A 21,210-nucleotide genomic window follows, 5' to 3' on the forward strand; every position below is an offset into this window, starting at 1 on the left:
TTGGCTTCATATGAATCATTTCTTTAGGAAGGAGGGCCTTGTCCTTGAGACCAAAAGCTCTGCACAAACAAAAACATGCACTTAAACCACACTTCAACACACAGCACATTTCACCAAAGAATCAAATCTATTTTCACCATCCTCTGGCACGGAGTAATGTAACTCCTGTTTCCAAGGTGTGACTTAACTGAGGCAAAATGAATTGAACGAATTAGCTGTGTTGTCACTGATCAATAGTTTGGTGTTCATACGGTTCTGGATGAGTGACTTATTGAATTATGCAGTTGGCACAAATATAAAAGACCCTGGCCATATTAGAAAATAATTTGTGATGTGGGGAGATGCAGAAGTAAGTTCTTCTGTCTTTGAATCCAGGAATCTCTCAGTGACAGTAGGATGAAGGAGGACAGCTCGGCTTCCAACTTTACACAAATGACCAAAAAACCAAGCTGCTCAGGGTGCTGGCTGCATTATGTCCTACTGGTCAAACACACAATTCCAGCATAACCTCTTTAATAGTTTTTTTTTTCTGAACTCTTATTATTCACAACTATCACTGAAAGCAGTACTTTGCTAGGGCTGAACAGACACCAGGGAAGGGTTCACCCAGATCAGTGTGAGCCCAGGGCCACCTGTGTACCAGCTATCGCTCAGTGCTGGTTAATATGAGAGTGGCTTTGCGCAGACCCAGGGAGTCCTGTCCGTTTATCCTCAGTAATGACTACATTTAGAGAACTGTCCAGCAGTAGAGCAAGGGCCAGTGGCACGCACGCACGCACACATGCACCCACACACACACAAACACATTCAGTCTGCAGACCGCTGCGGAAACAGCACCAAAACTTTGACATGAGAACTTAGTATCATGGGAAGTGTAGTCCCACATAATATCACAACACAGCATAATAAATAAATGTCATATATTAATAAATATTCTTTCTTTTAAAAAAGTAAGAGAAACTTTGCTCAGGGCCTGAAATAGGCTCTTTGCTATGTTAACCCCTATTCAGATTTCTTAAAGAACAATCTCAGACACAAGCTTTTGTAACACAGAAGCTTTAATTAGGTAAAATAGTGCACATCATTACGTCTTTGGTGTCGTAACCTGTTAAAAAGATCTATTATTTTCCTATGTAAATGCAAAAAAATGTTTTTCAGTATGGTTGTGGTTCAGTTGGTACACCAGCGTCACATTATAACAATGCTGTAGCAAATTTCTGGGATTGTTGCCTCTATGGAATCCTTAAGATCTACAGATAAATTGTGAGGGGGAAAAAACTAAACAAAACTTTGCAATTTTGCAGTCTAAAATTTGAGAACAATCTAGTTAAGGTACTATAGTAGCTTTAAAACTTTAAGCAGAAATCAATCTTGAATTCATAGTAGTAAAATGGTATTGCTGATATATCTTGATGTGGACAGACAGATGGACATAAAGACAGAAGTACGAAGTCAGATGCATCCCCCTTGTGGAGAAGGTAATAGATTTGGTGTAAAACACTACGATCTGAGCGGAACAGGAAGGCATTGTTTGTATCATTGGCAGACAGAACATTTTCACAGGCTCGTCTCAATGACACTTCATTTCAATGAAGGGCCTTTTCTGTTTCTTAGCGTCTCCACACATGTGAGTGATGGATCTGCGTGTAACAGTGACTCAAATCAAAAGTGAAAAGCAATGTCTGGCCTCAGTTTAGACCTACACATTATAAAAACCACAACATTGCTTTGGAGCAGTTTAGCACAAAGCACCCCACTAACAAATGACATGCAGATTTTAGGCTGGGGTGTGGGGGGGAGGGGCGTTGGGGGTGGGGGGTTGCCATGAAAGGGATCTTTGCTGAGATCTGTATCTGTTGATGTGGTGCCAGACTTAAATCTCTTCTCACACACGCAGTAGAACATTTGAACTGTTTCACTGTATACTGGAAATATAAGCAACAAACTTGTGTAGAGACACACTGGGGAACCGAAACTCTAGCAGTTGCATGTGGCAGAGTCCAGCTGGCTCTTTCAGTGAATGAAAGCACTGCGACATGAATCTGCAGATGAATTTGCAGATAAATTTAGGCCACTCAGACATGTCACAGACTAGGCGCTGGCTATACCAGTTCTGTGGGCTGTTGTAGAACATACAGCAGCAATGCCATTCCTGTGCACAAACAAAAAAGTAATACAACAGAAACCTGAGCAGGAAGTGTGTTCTGGGCCATTCCAGTGAATGGCCCCATCGCCGTGGCAACGGGAAGACTCCATCCACAGAGTGAACAGATGGTGGGTGTGCAACAGGCAGCATATGCTCCAATCAGCATCAGTCATCACTACAGCCCGAGGGCGGGGAGGAGGCTGGCGCTGAAAAATAACCTGATGTTTCCTCCTCATTTGGTGCTGCATTGTTACATCACAAAGGGAGATTAGCCAGGAGATGTGAATGGTGGCATAAAAACTGTTTAAAGCCAGATTACTGACAGCCCACTGCATTTCAGCACAGACTCAGCTTAACTAAACTGCAGGGACTGGCTGTAAGAGGACATGAGACATCTGGCCAGAGAAGGTCCATAAAGTTCCACTCCATAAAACACAACTCTCCTGGAATTGTGTCTTTTACATAGCTGTTCCACAGACAAATATGACTAAAGTGGATTTGAGTTCAGTTTAATATTAGTTGCAATGCAATCTCTCTAAAAAATATTTCATAGGCCTATATGAATATCAATACAGAATACCCTAAATGAGACTTGTCTTGTTTTGGTCAGGGCAGTAATAACAGAGAGGGCTGTGTGCTGAAAGGTCTGCAGGGGTAGCTTGTTTGTGCTGGAGCTGTACGTTGCCCAGGCATGAATTTGGCATAAATGTGGCCGGAGGGTTGGCAGCAGATTGCCAGTGGTGCCGCCCGCTCACCACGAGACAAGGCGAGCGACGCTGTCGCCGTGGGGACAGGATTAGATTAGAAGACTGGAGGGGGAGATGGGGTGGGCTGGGGCGGGGTGGGCATGCTGAATGTTTACTGGGACTCTTCACAGGGATTGTTTGAGAGAAGCACAAACACTCTCATTGGGGAAAGCGGTGTGGGGATCGGAGAAGGCTTTGGTCACTACCAGAGCACTGAAAATCAGAGAAAATCACTACCAGAGCTCTCCAACTCTGAAGACTGGATCTAAACAAAAATACAATTTGAGGAGAGAACACTGAATCTGATTAATTGAATCTATACATATTCATCTTAAAAATCTCTAGTTTTTGGTGTTAGACCATTTATTCTGTAAGGAAAGAAGTATTATTATCACGTCAAGTCTGCTGCGGCAAAAATGGAAAAAGACCGTAAACTTTCTGACAACTCCACAAATTTCCACTGCTGAAAATGAAAGCTGTTCTGGAACAGTTTATCTCATAAGTGGCATCATTATTATAAAACCATGTACAGTATCTTCTTACTGTGGGGTTAAAGAGAAGACGGGGAGGGCAAACCAATAGTTGCCATGCCAACAAAGTTGCCTTGCAATACATCTGAAAACATTAACCAGCGTGGAGCCCACGACTGACACACCGCTGACAGATGAAACTAAACCGTATTGGAGTGGCACGCGGTCTTGCAGCCCCCTTTACTGGAACATACGTCAGCTATACAATCCATGTTCTGATTGGTTTTTCCAAATTCAGTTGTACCATTTCCAGTGAAGGGTTTGTACCAGCATGCTTTGTGTAATGTACGTCTATCCATTATAATTAGCGAGGGCAAGTCTGGGGCTGGTTCCCGAAACAAACCATTAAGGGTGTATTTATAGCTCACCACCGACAGGGCCTCTAAATCTGCGCACTGTTATTCATGGCTTTGAGGATTATTTCAGCTACTTATGCAATGTCCCAATCAGTTCTGATGCTGTGTATATCTCCTGTAATTTCTCTAATAAAGCCTATAGAGAAATTAGATTCACATTGTACCAGCTTAGTGTTTTAGCACAGAAACCATTCGAGAATCAACTTGAAATGATTTAAAAAGTGTTTTGACTTCAGCATGAGGTCAATGTCTGAAAATAGATAGAAAACAAATCTATAATTATCCTAACTGCCACTGATTCATTGGACCCTTCGTCCCTCTTACACAGCGAGGTTTGGGGTAGCCGTTAAGCACAGCGTGTTTTATTGAAGCACACAGCATGAACTTACTGCTAATAATAAAAATAAACAGAAAAGGCTAAAATGATGTCCGCTGGTGTGCACAGCCCTCTGTGCCAGACCCCTTTCTCCCTGAGAGCTCTTGCCACATCTGACCGACAGAAACACAAACTGCAGCGTCTCCCTCTCTTTCGTTCTCCAGGGCTTGCCAGAAAAAAATTACGAGTGACTTTTGGCTCCGCTCTGCCTGCTGACCCCGCCCACCCGTGCAGGAAATGAGGACCACGCCGCGCCAAGGCCAGGAGTCTGTGGTGGACCGCCCCCTAGCGTGACGGCCACACCCCCGTCACGGGCCTGACCGCAGCACCCGTGTCTGGTGGGCACCTCCGGGCCTGTCCCGCTCAGCCCCGGCCACTGCGCCTCTGGCAGCAGCCATATTTACTGTGGGCACCCGTGAAGCTTCACCCTCATTACATGCATGAAGCAGGCTGTGAAACTCACTGATAGAAGGATGTGCTGCTTTTCCCTCTGCACACAGCTCTGCCAGAGCGGCTCGGAGACGCATCATCTGCACTTTCTCCCTGCAAAAACCAAACCACAGAGTGAAGACTCAATTGTGGATTCCCGAACCATAGAGTGCAGGCTGAACTATAGATACCCAAACTGTTGAGTGCAGGCTCAACTGTGGATTCCCAAACCATAGAGTGCAGGCAGAACTATGAATTCCCAAACCATAGAGTGCAGGCAGAACTGTGGATTCCCAAAATGTAGAGTGCAGGCTATGGAGTTTGAAAGCATAGAGCACAGAATGCCATGTGTTCCAATTCCCTGTCCTCTTCCAAGTTCATTAAGATCTAAATGCTATCTAGCCCGGAAGCATCAGGCCGTCTGTTCGCATAGCTTTGTTTTCTGTTCCAGTTTGCATTTCGGGTCAGGTGGATAAGGGAAAGAGCTCCGCTGTGGCGACTTGAGCGCAGGAATTTTGCCCGTATCCTATTTCCGCTCCGGACTGTTTTATGGCGCCCAGCTGGAAAATTGGTGGTTTATAATATCTGATAAAAAAATAAGCAGTCGATAGTGTTATGAATGGAAACCTGTCTGAAAGAGAGATTATATTTAAGTGTACATAAATCACTTTGAGTATGAAGTTTAAAAAAAAGAAGCTGTAATATTGTGGCCTGACAAAAATAAATCAGTTTGTGAATGAAAGCGGTTCAGTGAAACAGTCTTGAGTGGTTTAACGGCCTCTAGTTAGGACTGCCGGTATATTCAACAGGAAAGGCCCAAACAAAAGGCTGTTATCGGACATTTACGAGGCTTTTGGGAACCTTCCTGGGCTTCTGGACACAGACTCCTGAACATGTTGCAGGCACTAGCTAAACAAACCCCTTTCATCTCTGAGCTCCCCTCCCATTCCACTGCAGACCACCAATTACATGAAGAATCACCCCCAACCCCTAATTTAGTTTGCTAATGTTCCTCATTTGTTCCAAAGGACAGGTTCCCATTTTGCTGTTTTCCCCCAATCAGTTTGTCTAATTGAAACAGCAACACTCAGATTGGTGGAACATATGATTTCCCCGATGCTCAACCTATCAGCAGCCATGCCTCCTGTGTACTTGGACGTGATCCAAGCCACAAGGGCTAACAGATAAGAGATCTTCTGGGACTAATTACACCCAGAAAGGGATGCCCAGCCCAGTCTGCCTTTCGCAGTCAATCATCTTCCCCCCACCCCCTCTTCCCCACCGAGCATGGTACACTGGAGTCTTCCCACACTTTGTGAAATCAAAGAAAAACCCGTAGAAAAACACACATCTCTCCGCTGCTGATTTGGAAGCCTCTCGGCCTCCTGTCTAATTTCAGGCTCCAGATGATTTTGTCTGGCCTCTCCCACCCCCGACAGCTGCTTATTTAAAAGCAGGAGGAGGGGCAGGGGGTCCAGAGGCCTGTGGTGAATTAGCACTTCAGCAGGTGCTCGCCCGTCTGGGAGGGGGTGGGGGGTGTAGTCAACACCCCCACACTCACAAATCATCACCTTGTGGTGTTGAAAAGGGGCCGGTAACCCCCTACCCTCCATAAGCCCGAGTCCCCCAGTCTCCCCTACCTGCATGAGCTACTTCAGCTGAAGTACCTGTGTTTGACAAACCTTAATAAAAGCAGGGGTCAGGGCAGTCAGGCGCGCTGATTGGCTAATGGTTACAGTGATGCATTTATAGAAGTTCCTCAGAGGTATTCCACAATAAGCAGGACTTCTGGGTGCTACTGGACCGCCCCCGTTTCCACTTGGTTATGTTTTGCTTTGTTTGTCCAACAAAGGTATGTAAAAGTGTCTGACAAGCACTGAGAAGCTCTGGGAAGATAAACTATGCTGAGCCTCTCAATATCTGATGGCGAGAGGTGTGAAAATCTCTTTTAAAGGGTTCAATAAGATGTTTGAGTTAATAATACAGTGTGCAAACCTGTCCAGCGTTTTAATATCTTCCTTTGACCAAAACAAGCTTCCTTCCTCTGAGATTTCTCTCTCTCAGATTTGAGGGGCTGTCGCATGCAGCGCGCTTTACAGATTTACAGTAACATGACCCCCCCAAAAAAACATTCAACAAAAGGAGGGGTATCTCTGCATTTTGGTATTTAAAGACCTTCTCAGGGATTTGAGATGCTAATCTGAGTGGAAACAATCTGCCCTTTGCAGTGTTCCATCACCTGCTGTATTTCCTCTAAACTCTCAGTCTTCTCCTCCATCAGTCCCATCTGTCTAGCCCCTACTCTACTGTATTATTATATTATAATCACTACTAAAGCTATTACAAATAATAATTCTGAAAATATTATTGATATAGGAATACTTCCTTCCCTCTGTCTGTGGGGAGCCCAGAGAGTCTAGCTCACATCCACAGGCTGGACTGAACTTTAAAAGACTTCCAGGTTTGCACTAAGATTAACTAACATGCTGTGAGACGGTGAGGCAAAGAGTCCACACTGCTGCAACAGCAAACAGCTCCAGCTGATTCAAAACCAGCCCATGGATGATCTGTCCTGTCCTACAGCACATCTGCCTGTCTGTTTCCATAAGGGGCTGCCTCAGCAGCAGCGGCTTCCTGCAGCAGAACTGCAGTGGTCTTCTCTTCAGGCCTGGGTCTCTGAGCCGCTGGGGATCAGGGGAAGTAGGGCCTGGAGTTTGGGTGCTGGGGCCACCTGAAAATAAACAAGAGGAGCAGCCCCGTCAGTCTATGTAAAAGACACACAGAGGCTAAAGGTGTGCAGCACCCACAAGGAAAGAGCTCAACGTTCAACACCAGCTGAGCCGAAGAGGTTCAGAATCTGAAGATCATCACCAAACCCCAACCCCCACATTTTCACGTCTTGCTACATTATTTAAATGGGCTGAAGACACAATGTGAGTACAGCAGCTAATGTCTAAAGTAACTCGAATAACTTGAATATGATGGGTTTGAACACTCAAAAGAGAGAACTGAAGACAGAAGCCCAGAGTTTACTCATAGCCGTGAAGAGAAGCCTTCTTTGCAGCAGAAACTCACCGTGGGGCAAGCCGGTATCGCTGCCTGCCTGGGCGCCTTGATCTGGGTCCATAACCACATTCTGCAGAATACAAAGCGGGCTTAAATACGAGACCCTGTAAAGCTTCCATCCCAGGTAACGGTGGTTCATAAACAGTTGTATAATAAAAAGCATCAGTGTACAATGAGGATCAACAAGTTTTGGCAACAGAGTGAAGAAACTGTAATTGCAAGTCCTGTGGTAGAACTGATGACACTACCCATAGACACGCAATTCTGTGCAGTGTTCCAACTGACAGCTATAAGATGTTTTTCACATCCGTCAGATAGGAAGGATCATACTTCATATCTGATGAAAATGATCATATTTATTTGTATTTCAGGGCAGATCAGAAACAGCCTAGTTGAGCCTGGCCCAATAAAGCTCAGTTGTGCCAAGCCCAGTACAGCTCAGTTGTGCCTGGCCCAGTACAGCCCAGTCCAGCCTGGCTCAGTACAGCCCAGTTGAGCATGGCCCAGTACAGCCCAGTCCAGCCTGGCTCAATACCTTGCATGTCAGGCCTGGGGCCTCTGCTCTGGACCCTGTAGTTTTGGGGTGGGGGACAGGGCTGCTCTGCATATTTGAAGTGCTGGGGTCTTTTCTCTGTTGGATTGTCTTCTCTACCCATCGGTTTCCAAGAGGCTGTTGGAAACATTTAACTGCAGTTTTAGTTATACAGGCCAGACACTCAGTATAAATATCCACATGAAGCAGAAAAAAGAATCACCCAAAACAGGAACCATGCAATTATCCCCAAAGCATAACAAGAGTGTCCTCATGGGACTGGGGTCTTAGACATTCCTCTTCATATGCCCACTCTCCTTGACGCATATAACTCACAAACTCCTGAAGATGCACAAGTGAAAGAGTAACAAATGAGGGAATAGAAGTTAAAGGTAAAAGAGGAAGAGAAAGTATTGATACATGGCATTTTCTTGTGGAATTCAGGGCTGTTACATTTCATTTGCTGAAATGACATCCTTTATCTATGATGTATGCCCTTACAGTACTTAGTACAGCAAGACACTTCAAGCAGTGTGCTAATGACCTGCTATTAAAAAATTCACAACATGGTCACAAGTCTAGCCCACTTCTGATCATTTTAACTGCTCATGAACAGACATTCACAGAATAAATTACCATCTCTTTGGAAATATCTATGTTTCAATTAATAAAATATTTTAAATACTGGGTAAGAGTCTGAGGCCCATCCAAACATACGTCCCTCTCTACAACACTCGCCAAATGTTTACAATTTTACTCAAAAACAGCATCCATGCAAAGATGGCCATTTCATAAATGGAGGGCAGACTTTAATATCTGCTTACATCCAAGCCTGGTTCATTTTCCATATTCTGTGCAATTAATAAGCCTGTAATGTAATACTAATTTCCCTGCTGTAACTGTAACCATCAGAAGACCCTATGAGACATGGAGAAATCAGCAGTCATTTCTACCATCTGATAACACAAGGCACAAAACGTAATACAAAATCAAGGAGGATGAAAGACAGAATGAAAGAAATAAAGCCTGAAATGCAGGCCATGTGCTTCTCCACGGCACGAGAGCAGACAGATGGGTATAATTTTGAGGGAGCTTTCATTCCGACTGAAGAACCACAAAGACGGCAGTTGAGAGAAAAGAAAAAAGGCAGTTTGCACCAGCCCCAACATTATGCTTTTTTTCTTCTTGTTATGTTACTTAAAATAGATCACGCCCTATAAAAAGAAACCAAAAATTATTCTGGTAATGACCAAGCACTCTGGACATCTAGAATGAACTGCCTCTCATCTGTATTGGAGAGTCCAGGCCAAAGGGCCAGACTGTTCAGTACTGCTTTTCCACAAGGGGCACCCTGAGTCTCACAAGACCAGGGAATATTACTGACGCTATACGCATTATAATAATGACAGTAGATCCTCTTACACTGTAAAAATTACTCAGAAAAACATTCGCCCAAGATACTGGGACTTTGGCAGAGGTCAGTGTGGTTTTAGAACATGCTATTTTAGCAGTAAGACTGTGCTGTTAGACTGATGTTTTAAAAAAACGACAGAAGAATGCGTGAAGTGTAAAACCTGCAGCCACTCTCCGTGGTGCGCTGAGGATAGCTTTTCCTCTCCTCCTGCAGACGCTAAGCACCAGCTCTCTCAGCTGCCGGAACTGTGAGACCCAGGAATCCTGCAGGAGAACAGCACAGAAACACTCATACAGCTAACTATACAGGTACACTCATACAGGAGGACTCACAGGTAACCATACAAGTACACACACACAGGTACACTCACAGGTAATAACACAGGTGCACTCACACAAGCTAACCATACAGGTACACTCACACAAGTAACCTCACATGGGTATGGGTACATTTACTGTACCCTATCGGACCTGTGTTTTGTAGTTGTTACTGCACTTACTGTACGTGGCTTCTGCCGAATAAATGTAATGTAATGCACTCCCACACAGGTAACCTCACATGGGTACTCCCGCACAGGTAACCTCACACAGGTAACCAGACACAGGTACACTCACACAGGTAGCCTCACACAGATAACCTTACATTGCCCTCCAGTAGCTCTCCATCAGTACTCCCACGGTGGGCCTGCAGGTACTTTGAGTGGAAGAGAAACCCGTCGAAGGTGTTCCAGGGCATTAGGTGATCTGAGAGGAAAGGGAAGCCGCAGGCACTGTTGGCTGCAATGAGGACCGCCAGCCCCCGAACAAAGAGCGAGCCCAGCTGAACAGCCCTCGAGTCCACAACCGACACCTGCAGGAACAGGGAGAGACAGACTAATCAGAATCACCCCGTGCCCCCAATAGACCAATCAAAACACCCAGAGTCCTCTATGGACCAATCAGAACCACCCAACGCCCCCTATGGACCAGTCAGAACCATCCTGAGTCCCCTATGGACCAATAAGAACCATTCTGAGTCACTTATGGACCAATCAAAACCACCCCAAGCCCCTATGGACCAATCAGAACCACCCCAAGTCCTCTATGCAGGCAACAGATGGGCTCACCTATGCCTGTCTCTGCACACACCCACACAGCAGGTCTGCAGATAAAGACATGGTTGAAGTACCTAGCAGTGTGTAACAAAGCGTTGTGTGTAAAGATTATGTCATTGCTTTTTGGAGTGCACGCCATTGCCAGCTTTAACAGCTGTCCATCTGAAACGGTCAATTAAAATATGTGAAAAACACTGTGGCTTAACATTCACTGGTCTGAGTGCAGTGCATTCTGTCAGCTGAGCACATTCTGCAAGTGTTCCTGCTTGAGATTTCAGAAGCCATGAGGGCACCACTGCTAACTAAACTTGTTGTTTCTCTCAGCTCCTCCTCTACGCTGGTCTGATAGCTTTTGGGAAGAACTATAACCTGTGAACGTAAGGAGGGAGAGAACGTTCTCATCAGGATATGAGACACTAATCCCTGCTTCTCCGTGCTTCTTTCACTGTCTGCCAGCTCTGCTAATGGGGTGTCTTCTCTTCCCAAAAGCCCAACTGGAGGGACAACCAGTGTCCCAAAGCTCTGTGGGTAACAGCACCCTTAAAAACCATGTTCCCCCAAACTTCAACCATGGACAGCATTTTTGCACCAACAAGGAACTTGTCATATGAATTACACTGAACACTGGAAAATGAACATGCATGTGCTCCAGTCCCTCGAACAGCGTAAATGTACATGCGATTATCTCAAATGACCATTTCTGTGAAGTTTTAACATGGCTACATTTCACCTTAAATATATTTGAATTTTGAGTTCTAGTATTTGCAGTTCAACCCCAATACTTTTAGGCACCATATTTTCCTGCATTATCGTGAGTAGTGGGTGTGCTCCAGGGCTGGTCACATTTTCACATTTAGACGGAGAGTATTTCTGGTTTTTGGCTTTTTGTGGTTCCCTCATGCAGGGGTATGCAGGGGCCCAGTGTGGAGGCATTCTGTCTCCGACGGAGCGCTCCAAACCAGATGGGGTTTAGGGAGGTACCAGGCAGCCCCCCGAGGGATCTGCGCCATCTGTCCCTCCCGGCTGCCTCCCGCGCGGCCCGCCGTTCAGGGGCTCCGGGCAGATGTGGCCGTGTCCGTTCTGACGGGCGTAAAAGCACTCAGCGCGACAGGTGCTCCCAGCTCTCAGGAGCTGAGAGGCAGCCGGGCTCCGTCTGTCCACCCCCCCCACCCCCCCACGCCCCCCCGCTCCCAACCCCTAACCCCCCCCTCCCTGCTCTCCAGTCCCCCACCTGCTGCTGCTGTGCACTCAGCAAACACACTAAAACACCCCTTTCAAACAGACCTGCACATACACACACTAAAGGTAATAACACACACACAATCACGTACACACACATACATGGACACAAACAGACACACACACGCGTACACACACGCATACACACATACACAGACACACACGGGTACACACACGCACACGTGCACACACGCACGCTGTTGAAACTGCTCAGTTGGACGCATTACGTATATTTACAAAATAATAGTGTGAGAGTTTGAGTGCGAGTCATGACAGTATTCCATGGTCCTGAAGTTGACCCACCCAAACATCTTACAAATGTTTTCTCACAGTTTAAGATTTGTACAAGATGTTTTACAAGCAGTCAGCCAATTCTGCACAACCCGGAGGTACGCAGTTTGGCAGGTCTGGGCTAGATGCCTGAGGTGCTGCAGCGTGCCTAAACATCCAGCCTTCCTCTCAGACGCGCGCGGGGAGGTGCAGCCCCGAACAGCTCTGCGCTCCAGAGGACTGCAGTGAGCCTAAACGCCCTGCTTTCCCCCCGAACACGAGCGGGGAGGCGCAGCCCCGAATGGCTCGGCGCTCCGGGGGACTGCAGCGGGCCGGCGGGCAGCTGGGAGACGCTGGCGGCGCGCTAAATCAGGAGGAGGCTCCCCGTCTGCCTCCCGGCGGCGGCCATTATCTCCGCCGCGCGGACGCCGTCGCCCCGCGCGCGGGAAACCGCGAGCTGCCCTCGGCGGCTGGGTTTGAAATAGCACGCAGAGCGGGGAGGGTTTAAATTAGGGAGAGAGCCGAAATAGGCGTGCGGTCAGCGTGGGGGCCGGCGCCAGCCCCCCCCCCACCTCCCCCCTCAGAGTCGGCCTCAGGTTTACACCACAATTACAGCGCTTCGGCTGCTCACAATCATCCCCACAGTTCAGCTCTGCACCGGCAAACAATAAACTGTTCTTCTATGGGACTCGCTACGGCGGAGAGAAAGCACTGCATCTGGTGCACGTCTCCTTGCTGTCGGCCACTACGCGTCTGTAACGGTGTAACACTTCACTATATTCAAAACCTGTCTGTCTTTATTTTTAGATGCCTTTGTTGCACATTTCCTCATGACTGCTCACCTTTTTCATTTTTCATTTGTCTAATGCTCATTGAAAGGTCTAAAACTCACCAGTTTTCTGATTAAATAAAATTAATACAAATAAACTTATTAAAATGAAGATTTTATTATACGAGTTGTGTTTATAATCTAATGATACACTTAATATTTTGTAGTACTTCTCTTTTGGCAAAGTTACAGCATAAAACCAACTGATTTACAACAACACACATACACTGAATTCCTAGAACCAACAAATCGGCCTGTTGAACGAAATGTATAGCAGCTATAACGCATGCAATATGTGTCAAAACACCAGCAACTGCGGTACATATGCACATGGTAAACCATGAACACTGACAGGCATCTATATTGGGTTCCCCTTCAAATCAGACCTATGTTTCCCATCACTTTTCAATGACAACAATAATGACAACTCAAAATCCAGGATTTATTTTTGGGTCAATAGTCAGAGCTATTTAGGCCATTCTGCTACTTTCACCAGGTAGACGTTCATGTTAAGCAATTAGCATGGATATGCTACAAAGATGCAAACTTCACTCTCCATGGACTGATGACTTGTGGTAATGTAATTAATGCAAAAACCAAATTAGCCATCCAACAGGCATTGAATACCCAATTTCCACATTATAGGTGCCTTTTGTGTTGGGCCCCAATCAGTTTTCATACTGACAGGAAAACAGAAATTATTTTTAAAGAAACTCTTAATATCACTACCCTATCCACTGCACAAACATCCTAAAATAGCTTTTGGTTTTGTAGTTGAAAGTGGAGGGTGATACAGACGTTCAGTGTAAACTTACCCTGGTAGAAAGGAGCTCAGTGTATGACTTGCCCCTCATACAGACGGCTTGGCTGAGATACGCATCCACATCTTCCAAGGAAAGGTGACTATCCTGAAAAAGACACAGCAATGACAGGCAGGAGCTGTTCTAGTCTGGAAGACAAACGCTTCAATTCACTGAAAATGGGGGCGGGGTGGGAAAACAAACTATTTCATTTGACACAAACAGACACAAAAAACACACTATGTCTGGTCATCTGGATTATGCTATAATCAAAAAAATAAACAAAGAATCTGCATCCCCTGACTGCATTCACATAAAAAACCTGTAAAATATGCTTTCTTGAATTTCAACCTTAAAATTGCAAACAGACTGTAGCATTCTGTAATATTTATTATAAAAAGGAGACTCAATACTGACACTCATGACATTTTACAATTAGCTATTAGAAAGTCTGCACAATCTTTAACAATCATTCCACACAAAGCACAGGCAAATTATTTTACAGCATATAATCCATATGTACTGAAACTTTCTCTTGAGATAAGTCTACGGTCGCCATATCATGCAACCAAGATTTTAGTTTCAAAGGCTCTCGAAAATAAAAACAATGAGATCCCATGATCTGTCACAGCAGTCTTCAAACCTCTTGTGGCCCAATCCACGTTAGCTGATGGTTTACCCAAAAACATGCAGGATTTCATACTGCTAGTACAGAGCAGTGTGTATCATATTCCTGAAAAGCTGCCAAAGGAGTCAGATTCTCAAAACATATTTTATTTCTTAATAAGAACAAACTGGAGACAAAATGGAACACAAGATGTAATTTATGCATGTACAGACAGCAAATTCCTCCAGAAACCCAGCTTGTCGCCAAGCCAAGCTTTCTGTCTGATGACATTCTGAGCTTTTAATCCCAGTATAAATGTAGATTTGGTACGATTTTCGTGAAACGCACTGAATGATACGCCTTCTGTTGGCGACAGGTGTGAACACATCAGACCTGGATGAGGCACAGCTCCTACCTGCAGTGAGATGTAAATGAGGAGGAGGCCCACGGCCATAAGGGGCGTATCCAGCTGCTGCAGGTCCTCTGCGAAGTCCTGCAGGCTGAAGATGGCGAGGAATGCGGTCACACGGAGCGCCGTCACGGTCGCACCTTCTCCAAACCACAGGACGCTCAAATCTGGGTTTCCTCCTGAGGGGCAATGTGTGCCACTTTACTGCCCGGCACGCCAAAGCTATTTTAATTCTCGCAAGACTGACAAGCATTACTAACACTGAACATTAGCAAACCACTTTTCTGTTAAACAGTTTGTTTTTCAAACAAAATGAACATTTTTTTAATTTAAGCAAAATTCAAGTATGTTTCCAAACATACATGGACACACTCACGCACGCACACAAAAATCTCAGCGTTATACCTGGCTGGCCCAGCGGAACAGGTGACACTAAGTCTGGCTCCTTAAGTTGGTTTCCAGGAAAGACAAACCACTCCTTTACTGCAGGAGCTGGACTGGAGCCTGTGCACAGAGACCAACAGTACGGGCCTTGGCTGATGCATAACACAGGCCTAGACACAAATCACGCAAAACTATCCACGCTGCTAAAAATGGCAAAGTGTGAACAATCGCTTTTAACTAATATGATCAAAAGTGGAAAAGATGATTCTATGGAAATTGCAATCAACTCCATGTAAAATGTCTGCTGTAACACTTCAGGGGCTAAAACATAATAGAAATGAACCTGGAGATGTGTTAAATCTGCACTATGGGGGCTGACCTGCAGGTGTTGGGCTGTGTAAAGCACTATGGGGCCTGACCTGCAGGTGTTGGGCTGTGTAAAGTACTATGGGGCCTGACCTGCAGGTGTTGGGCTGTGTAAAGCACTATAGGGGCTGACCTGCAGGTGTGGGTCTGTGTAAAGTACTATAGGGGCTGACCTGCAGGTGTGGGTCTGTGTAAAGTATTATAGGGGCTGATCTGCAGGTGCGGGTCTGTGTAAAGTACTATAGGGGCTGACCTGCAGGTGTGGGTCTGTGTAAAGTACTATAGGGGCTGACCTGCAGGTGTGGGTCTGTGTAAAGTACTATAGGGGCTGACCTGCAGGTGCGGGTCTGTGTAAAGTACTATAGGGGCTGACCTGCAGGTGTGGGTCTGTGTAAAGTACTATAGGGGCTGACCTGCAGGTGCGGGTCTGTGTAAAGTACTATAGGGGCTGACCTGCAGGTGTGGGCAGCAGAAGGCCGTACAGCCGCTCTCTGGCAGGCCGATACAGCAGAGCCTGGGGGGGAAGATCCGTTTCCTCCTCATCCTCCAGCGTGTTACTGCACTCAACCACACCGTCGTACAGGACATTGTAGACTATGAAGCACTCTGCTCTAATGTGCTTTTCTTTTGCTGCCTGGGAGAAACAGTGACTATCATCATAATGAATTTGCTTTTCCTGGGGTTTATGCACCTGTATATCTGCCAGTAAGACTTTACTACCATAATATAGTACATACATATTTTCCATAACAAAAAAATTAATGACATTTAATCAACTGTTTAGTTAAGACCTTCATCTAATAAACTCAGCAAGACTGTTCCTAATTTTGATACACAATCCTATTTTTCAACTACCTTTTCTGCAAATGGTTTAAGGAAATTTCAAAAACAAAACACTTTCAGAATTCAGGCTTAGCAGAGAGTGAACCACCTATCTGTGTTTTACCTGCATGATATCAGCACTGGAAAACCTCTCCATCTCACATACGAGGGGAGGGGAAGGACTGTCAGAGTTCACCCAAGGTGACCTTTGACCTGGAAGTAGATACTTCCGCACTCCTTCCTCAAGCAGGACCCGGTCGATGTCCGACAGTGGCAGTCGGACAATACCTTCGGCCTCGCCACTGGAGGGGCGGTTACTGCTGATAAACTCGGCTACAGCAAACACCTTGCCATGGTTTGGGGTTTGAGAGAGCCTGCTGCGGTACTCAGCCATGCATTTACTGCGCAGACACTGCAGACGCTGCTCAGGGACGGTGTCGTTCCCCAGAACGCAGGCCAGCAGTGGGAGGTCGCCGGGGTGCAGCCCAAGAGTGCGACACAATGTGTCGCGGCACAGCTGCATCGTGCACAGCCTGTCCAGCCGCAGCCGGGAGACGGACAAGTACGGCGCAGTGTCGAAGATCAGGAAGTCCGAGTCCTGGCTCAGGATCCCCATGCAGTCATTCTGCAGGGCATAGCTGGCGATCTCATAGTCAGCCTCGCGCGTGGTGCTCCAGGTCTCCTGCCCCAGTGACTTGAGGGCGAACGTGGAGAAGGTGGCCAGGCCTGAGGGGAGACAGAGCAGGTCCCTGCCGGGCTGCTGTCCGTGGAGCTTGATGTGCTGAAAAACTCGGGCCACGTCCTTGTTCACCCTCAGCCTTCGCCTCACCCACTCCTTCCGCTTGTCATCGTCCACCACGCCGTCAAAGAAAAACACCAAACGGATTCCCGCAGCAGTAAAGGAGGCCACAAACTCCTCCAGGAGGTGCAGATACTCCCTCCACTGGCCTCCGTGCACCCAGGCCTGGCAACTATACCAGAGCCTCAGGCAGGCCATCCCATCCACGGCCAGTGTGGGGACATGTCCCGGCTTCGCCCGCCTGTGCTGCTCTGCCATTTCCCTCAGGTCCACCTGTACACAGGCTCCAGGTACAGCATTCTCCACAAACCCCTGCAGCCCCTTCACCCCCATCTCAGAGTCAGCAAACACACTCACGCCAGCGAGGAATACCAATACACAGCAAATGTGCAGATAACAACGATAGCGCTGAACACCCCACACACTAGATTGCACCTATTCTATGTCAAGCAATTTTTAAATTTTTTAAATCTTTACAACAGTACCCCTTCCTTCACAAATACTCAAAATATTAGAACTGATGCATATAACACATTGTCACTGGAGATAGCTGGCTAACAAACAACAGTCTATGTTGACAGCACATTACTCTACGTGTGGAACACGGGTAGTTTGTCTAATTCAGTACGAAGTTCTTGTTTGTTGTTTTATGTTCAGTGAAAAACAGCAGTACTTCTGTAGGTTATCTGCACGTTTTGTAGGAATGCAACAGACCACGTTTTAGAGTGTGATCTAGCATACGTAAACAAACAAGCTACCTAGATGCAGGAATTTAGCTAGCAGCGCAAGCAGGCTGGTGTAGGAGACACTTCATATTTGCATGCAATGAGCCAACAAGCTACGTTACATAACTGAGCAAAACAACGCCGTAACAGCGGTTTAACTACATCAGAAAAGAAACTAAGAAACCTTTCTGAAAGGAAACAAGAACAAATTTGAAACGCCTGGAAGTAAGCAATAGCCGCTTCCTCGTTGGCTGACGCATTTACACAGTATCCGTTTCCGGTAAACCCGACCTGATTACGTCACAGCGCGGAATACCCATTCAGGACAAAAATATGGACTGACGGATCGTGCGGTGTTTTCGGTTTTGTCGTTTCATTTGGCATCAAATTGTCCTCTTAATCTATAGCATAATAATAATAATAATAATAATAATAATAATAATAATAATAATAATAATAGAAGACCAATACCGCTCTTGGTATTCTCCGTCTCTTATTAGCCTATAATAATAATTATTAGGATTCGAATTTCCCTACGTAAAAAGCATTTACTCAGGGAATTGTACTTCTGCATTTATTTTACATCCCGTTTATAGTGTTTTATTGCAACAAATGATTTCAGTCTAACAATATCGGCTTATTTATTGTCCTCATTCACACGCAGTTGTGATGTTAATTGTGAACACCGGAAAGAATTGGATTTCAGACACAGAACCACAAAAGGCAATTACAATAAAGACGAGGAAAAGGGTAATTGTCCCCCTAAAAAGCGACAAGCATTTTAAAGCCTAGCCTATTATTATTCTCTCGTCGAGGTGGTACTGTGGTATATTTATTCTAAACACCAAATCAACGGCATCTGACAAATATTTTGAGTACTATCTTTTCCCAGAGTTCAAATTCAAAAAGCCTATGCGAAAACGCGCATGTAGGCAAAAGCAACTTGTGGGGCAGTTCGAAGGTTTCCGTGCACGAGATATGTGAAATAACAGTGCGCCCCACGGGCAAAAAGATGTTACTATTTGTGAACACCAAGCTCATCAATTGTGACCCTGTCATGCAGAGTGTGAATAGGAGAGACCATATGCCTGCTATCCCTACAGGTTCTTACATCTGTTCATACGGGCCAGATGCTCAGAGACTGAGGGCCGTTCTTAAAGGGTGCCGCCCTGTTCAAATCCCTCGGTGCAATGCACTGAAAGTGTGTGCTACATTTAATAAAAAACTGAATATAAACACTAACTACAAGGAAAACATAAAAAGAAAGCTAATGTGAGAGGCAAGGAGCTAGGGAGCCAAATGGGCTATATATACAGTGTCAATTTCTGAGTGCTAAGTTACAGCCTAAATAGTAGGCTATATAGCTAATTTATGTGACGTTATGTAACTGAGATAAGGACGTTCAGATGGAAATGTAATGATAATGTGAATTCACCAAAATGTATGGTTTAATTCTTTGTCGCATTTGTCCAACTTTGCAATTTGTAAGTAACTGCAAGAAAAATGAAATACTAGCCTATGTTTCATTTAGACATTTACATTTTTGAACTCTAAGCCGCGCGTGCCATACAATGCGGCTGAATATGCTATAATTAAACGGTTTCACTATCTTTTTAGACCTGGGCCTGATGTCGCTGGCAATCTGTTGGTTTTAAGATGTGCATACCATTGTCTTGAACCCCTAACCTCCCCCCCCCCTACCCGCTCGAGGCTTCTGTCAGTCTATGCGCAACCACACAAAACCGCCCCCCGGGGAAAGAGGCAGATGTTCTTTGGAAAACATCGGCACGCGACTGCCCTCATCTCTGCAAAAGCATTCTAAAGTAACCCCGTATCGGCCCACCCCCACCCTAGAAACCCACACTCTATAATGCGTGCTCCTATCGCTAACCCAAAGTATCCCCCAAACTTCTCCCTGTGTGACCCCAGCAACAGACAGAACAAGAATACGGCCACTTCCAGATTGGTCCTTCCCTCTTTGGAGCAGCTGGCCGTAGTAATCTGATCTGGAGACAAAGGACCGCTCACTCGCTCCCAGGATCACAGGTAAACACGCGAAGGCTTTATCATTAAAATTAGCAAAGGGCTGGACAGAAGCAGATGATTTGCGATGGTTTTGGTTTTTTCCTCGAGAGAGGGGTGAGATAGCTGCTCCTTATCCATCATCTACCGTATCCGCGCGCTGGCAAGCCACGCGACAGACCTTTTATTATTGTAATCAGCACATGCCTTCGCAACATCATGCATGATTGCAGCAAATAACGCTTTTCTCATCTTTACACAATATATGTTCGGCAGAAAGAAATTTGTGTCCTTCCTCTGAACCCAACTCAACATCCTCAAGGAAACCGTGTAGGAAGGAAAATCCCTTACCCACCTCTCTAGCGCATGTGACTGTTTATTTATGCAACAGGGCAGTCAGCAAATAACTAGCCTATTCAGTAGTAAAACCCGTGTCCAACAGGATTTTATTTTATACCCGAGGGGTAAACTAACCGCAAACTGCACAACTCGTTATATGTCCCGTGTATTTACAATTTATGTTAAATTTTCTCCCGAAGTTTTTTTTTTTTTTAATTAAAATTTTTTTTTTTCATTCAGTGAGAGGAATTATGTTGAATCTTAGTCTTAACAGATTAATTCCAGCCGTACCGTGGGCGACTTGTAAAGTAACAGCCATTTCCCGTACGGTCGTTATGGTGTGATGCCTGCCGTGCACAGGTTCCCATGAGCACTTTATTCATAAAATGAAAGTTCTGGCTTCCCTCACCATATGGCGAAGACCATACCGTTACAGGTTCTTTAACATGCTTCGAGTTCAATTTGGATGAAGACTGTGCAATATGTACGAGACAGTAGAGACATGCAGTTGGAAGTGAAAAAACGCCATTTGGTTTGGAGCAGATGGTTGGCCAGAGGGCTAGCCGCGTCTAAAGGCGTGTCGTGCCCTTCAGATTGAATCCCCAAGGGCTCCCCCTTGTATTCAAAATCAATGAAAATTAAAGCGCAAAGAAAAGATGAATAGTCAGACCTCGAGTCCCTTCTTTGTTCATTGCAGCTACTGGTGGGCAGGAGTTAAACTACAACAGTCCCCTATAGAAACACTTAAGTTAAACAGTCTTCCCATAGTCCACCTTCTGAAAGACGGAGAGTAAGAAAAAAAAGCTTTCTGCTTGATTTAACCAAGACAGACTCGCGTGGCATAAATTAAGTTTGAAAAGAATATGTGTACTGGGCAGGATTCTGAAGGATTTAAACCATGCCTTTCGGTT

General features: G+C 45.6%; 1 protein-coding gene across 2 annotated transcripts; it reads right to left on the reverse strand.

Moving 5' to 3' along the window:
- Positions 1–1,045: 1,045 nt before the first annotated feature.
- On the reverse strand, positions 1,046–18,327 carry fam120b (family with sequence similarity 120B). 2 transcript variants are annotated; one of them, XM_035400515.1, is made up of 10 exons: positions 16,539–18,317; positions 16,046–16,226; positions 15,248–15,346; positions 14,849–15,021; positions 13,842–13,934; positions 10,238–10,444; positions 9,756–9,858; positions 8,185–8,319; positions 7,659–7,719; positions 1,046–7,314 (listed from the first exon to the last, which is right to left on the reverse strand). In XM_035400515.1, exons 1-10 carry the CDS (start codon positions 17,544–17,546, stop codon positions 7,275–7,277), a joined length of 2,100 nt encoding a protein of 699 aa, XP_035256406.1. In that variant the 5' UTR covers positions 17,547–18,317; the 3' UTR covers positions 1,046–7,274. The 2 variants fall into 2 exon arrangements, with proteins under 2 accessions (XP_035256406.1, XP_035256407.1); XM_035400516.1 differs by lacking the exons at positions 1,046–7,314; positions 7,659–7,719; positions 8,185–8,319; positions 9,756–9,858; positions 10,238–10,444 and having other exon boundaries at positions 13,898–15,046; positions 16,539–18,327.
- Positions 18,328–21,210: the final 2,883 nt, after the last annotated feature.

The sequence above is a fragment of the Anguilla anguilla genome, chromosome 18 (genome assembly GCF_013347855.1).
Source record: "Anguilla anguilla isolate fAngAng1 chromosome 18, fAngAng1.pri, whole genome shotgun sequence".
NCBI lineage: Eukaryota > Metazoa > Chordata > Actinopteri > Anguilliformes > Anguillidae > Anguilla > Anguilla anguilla.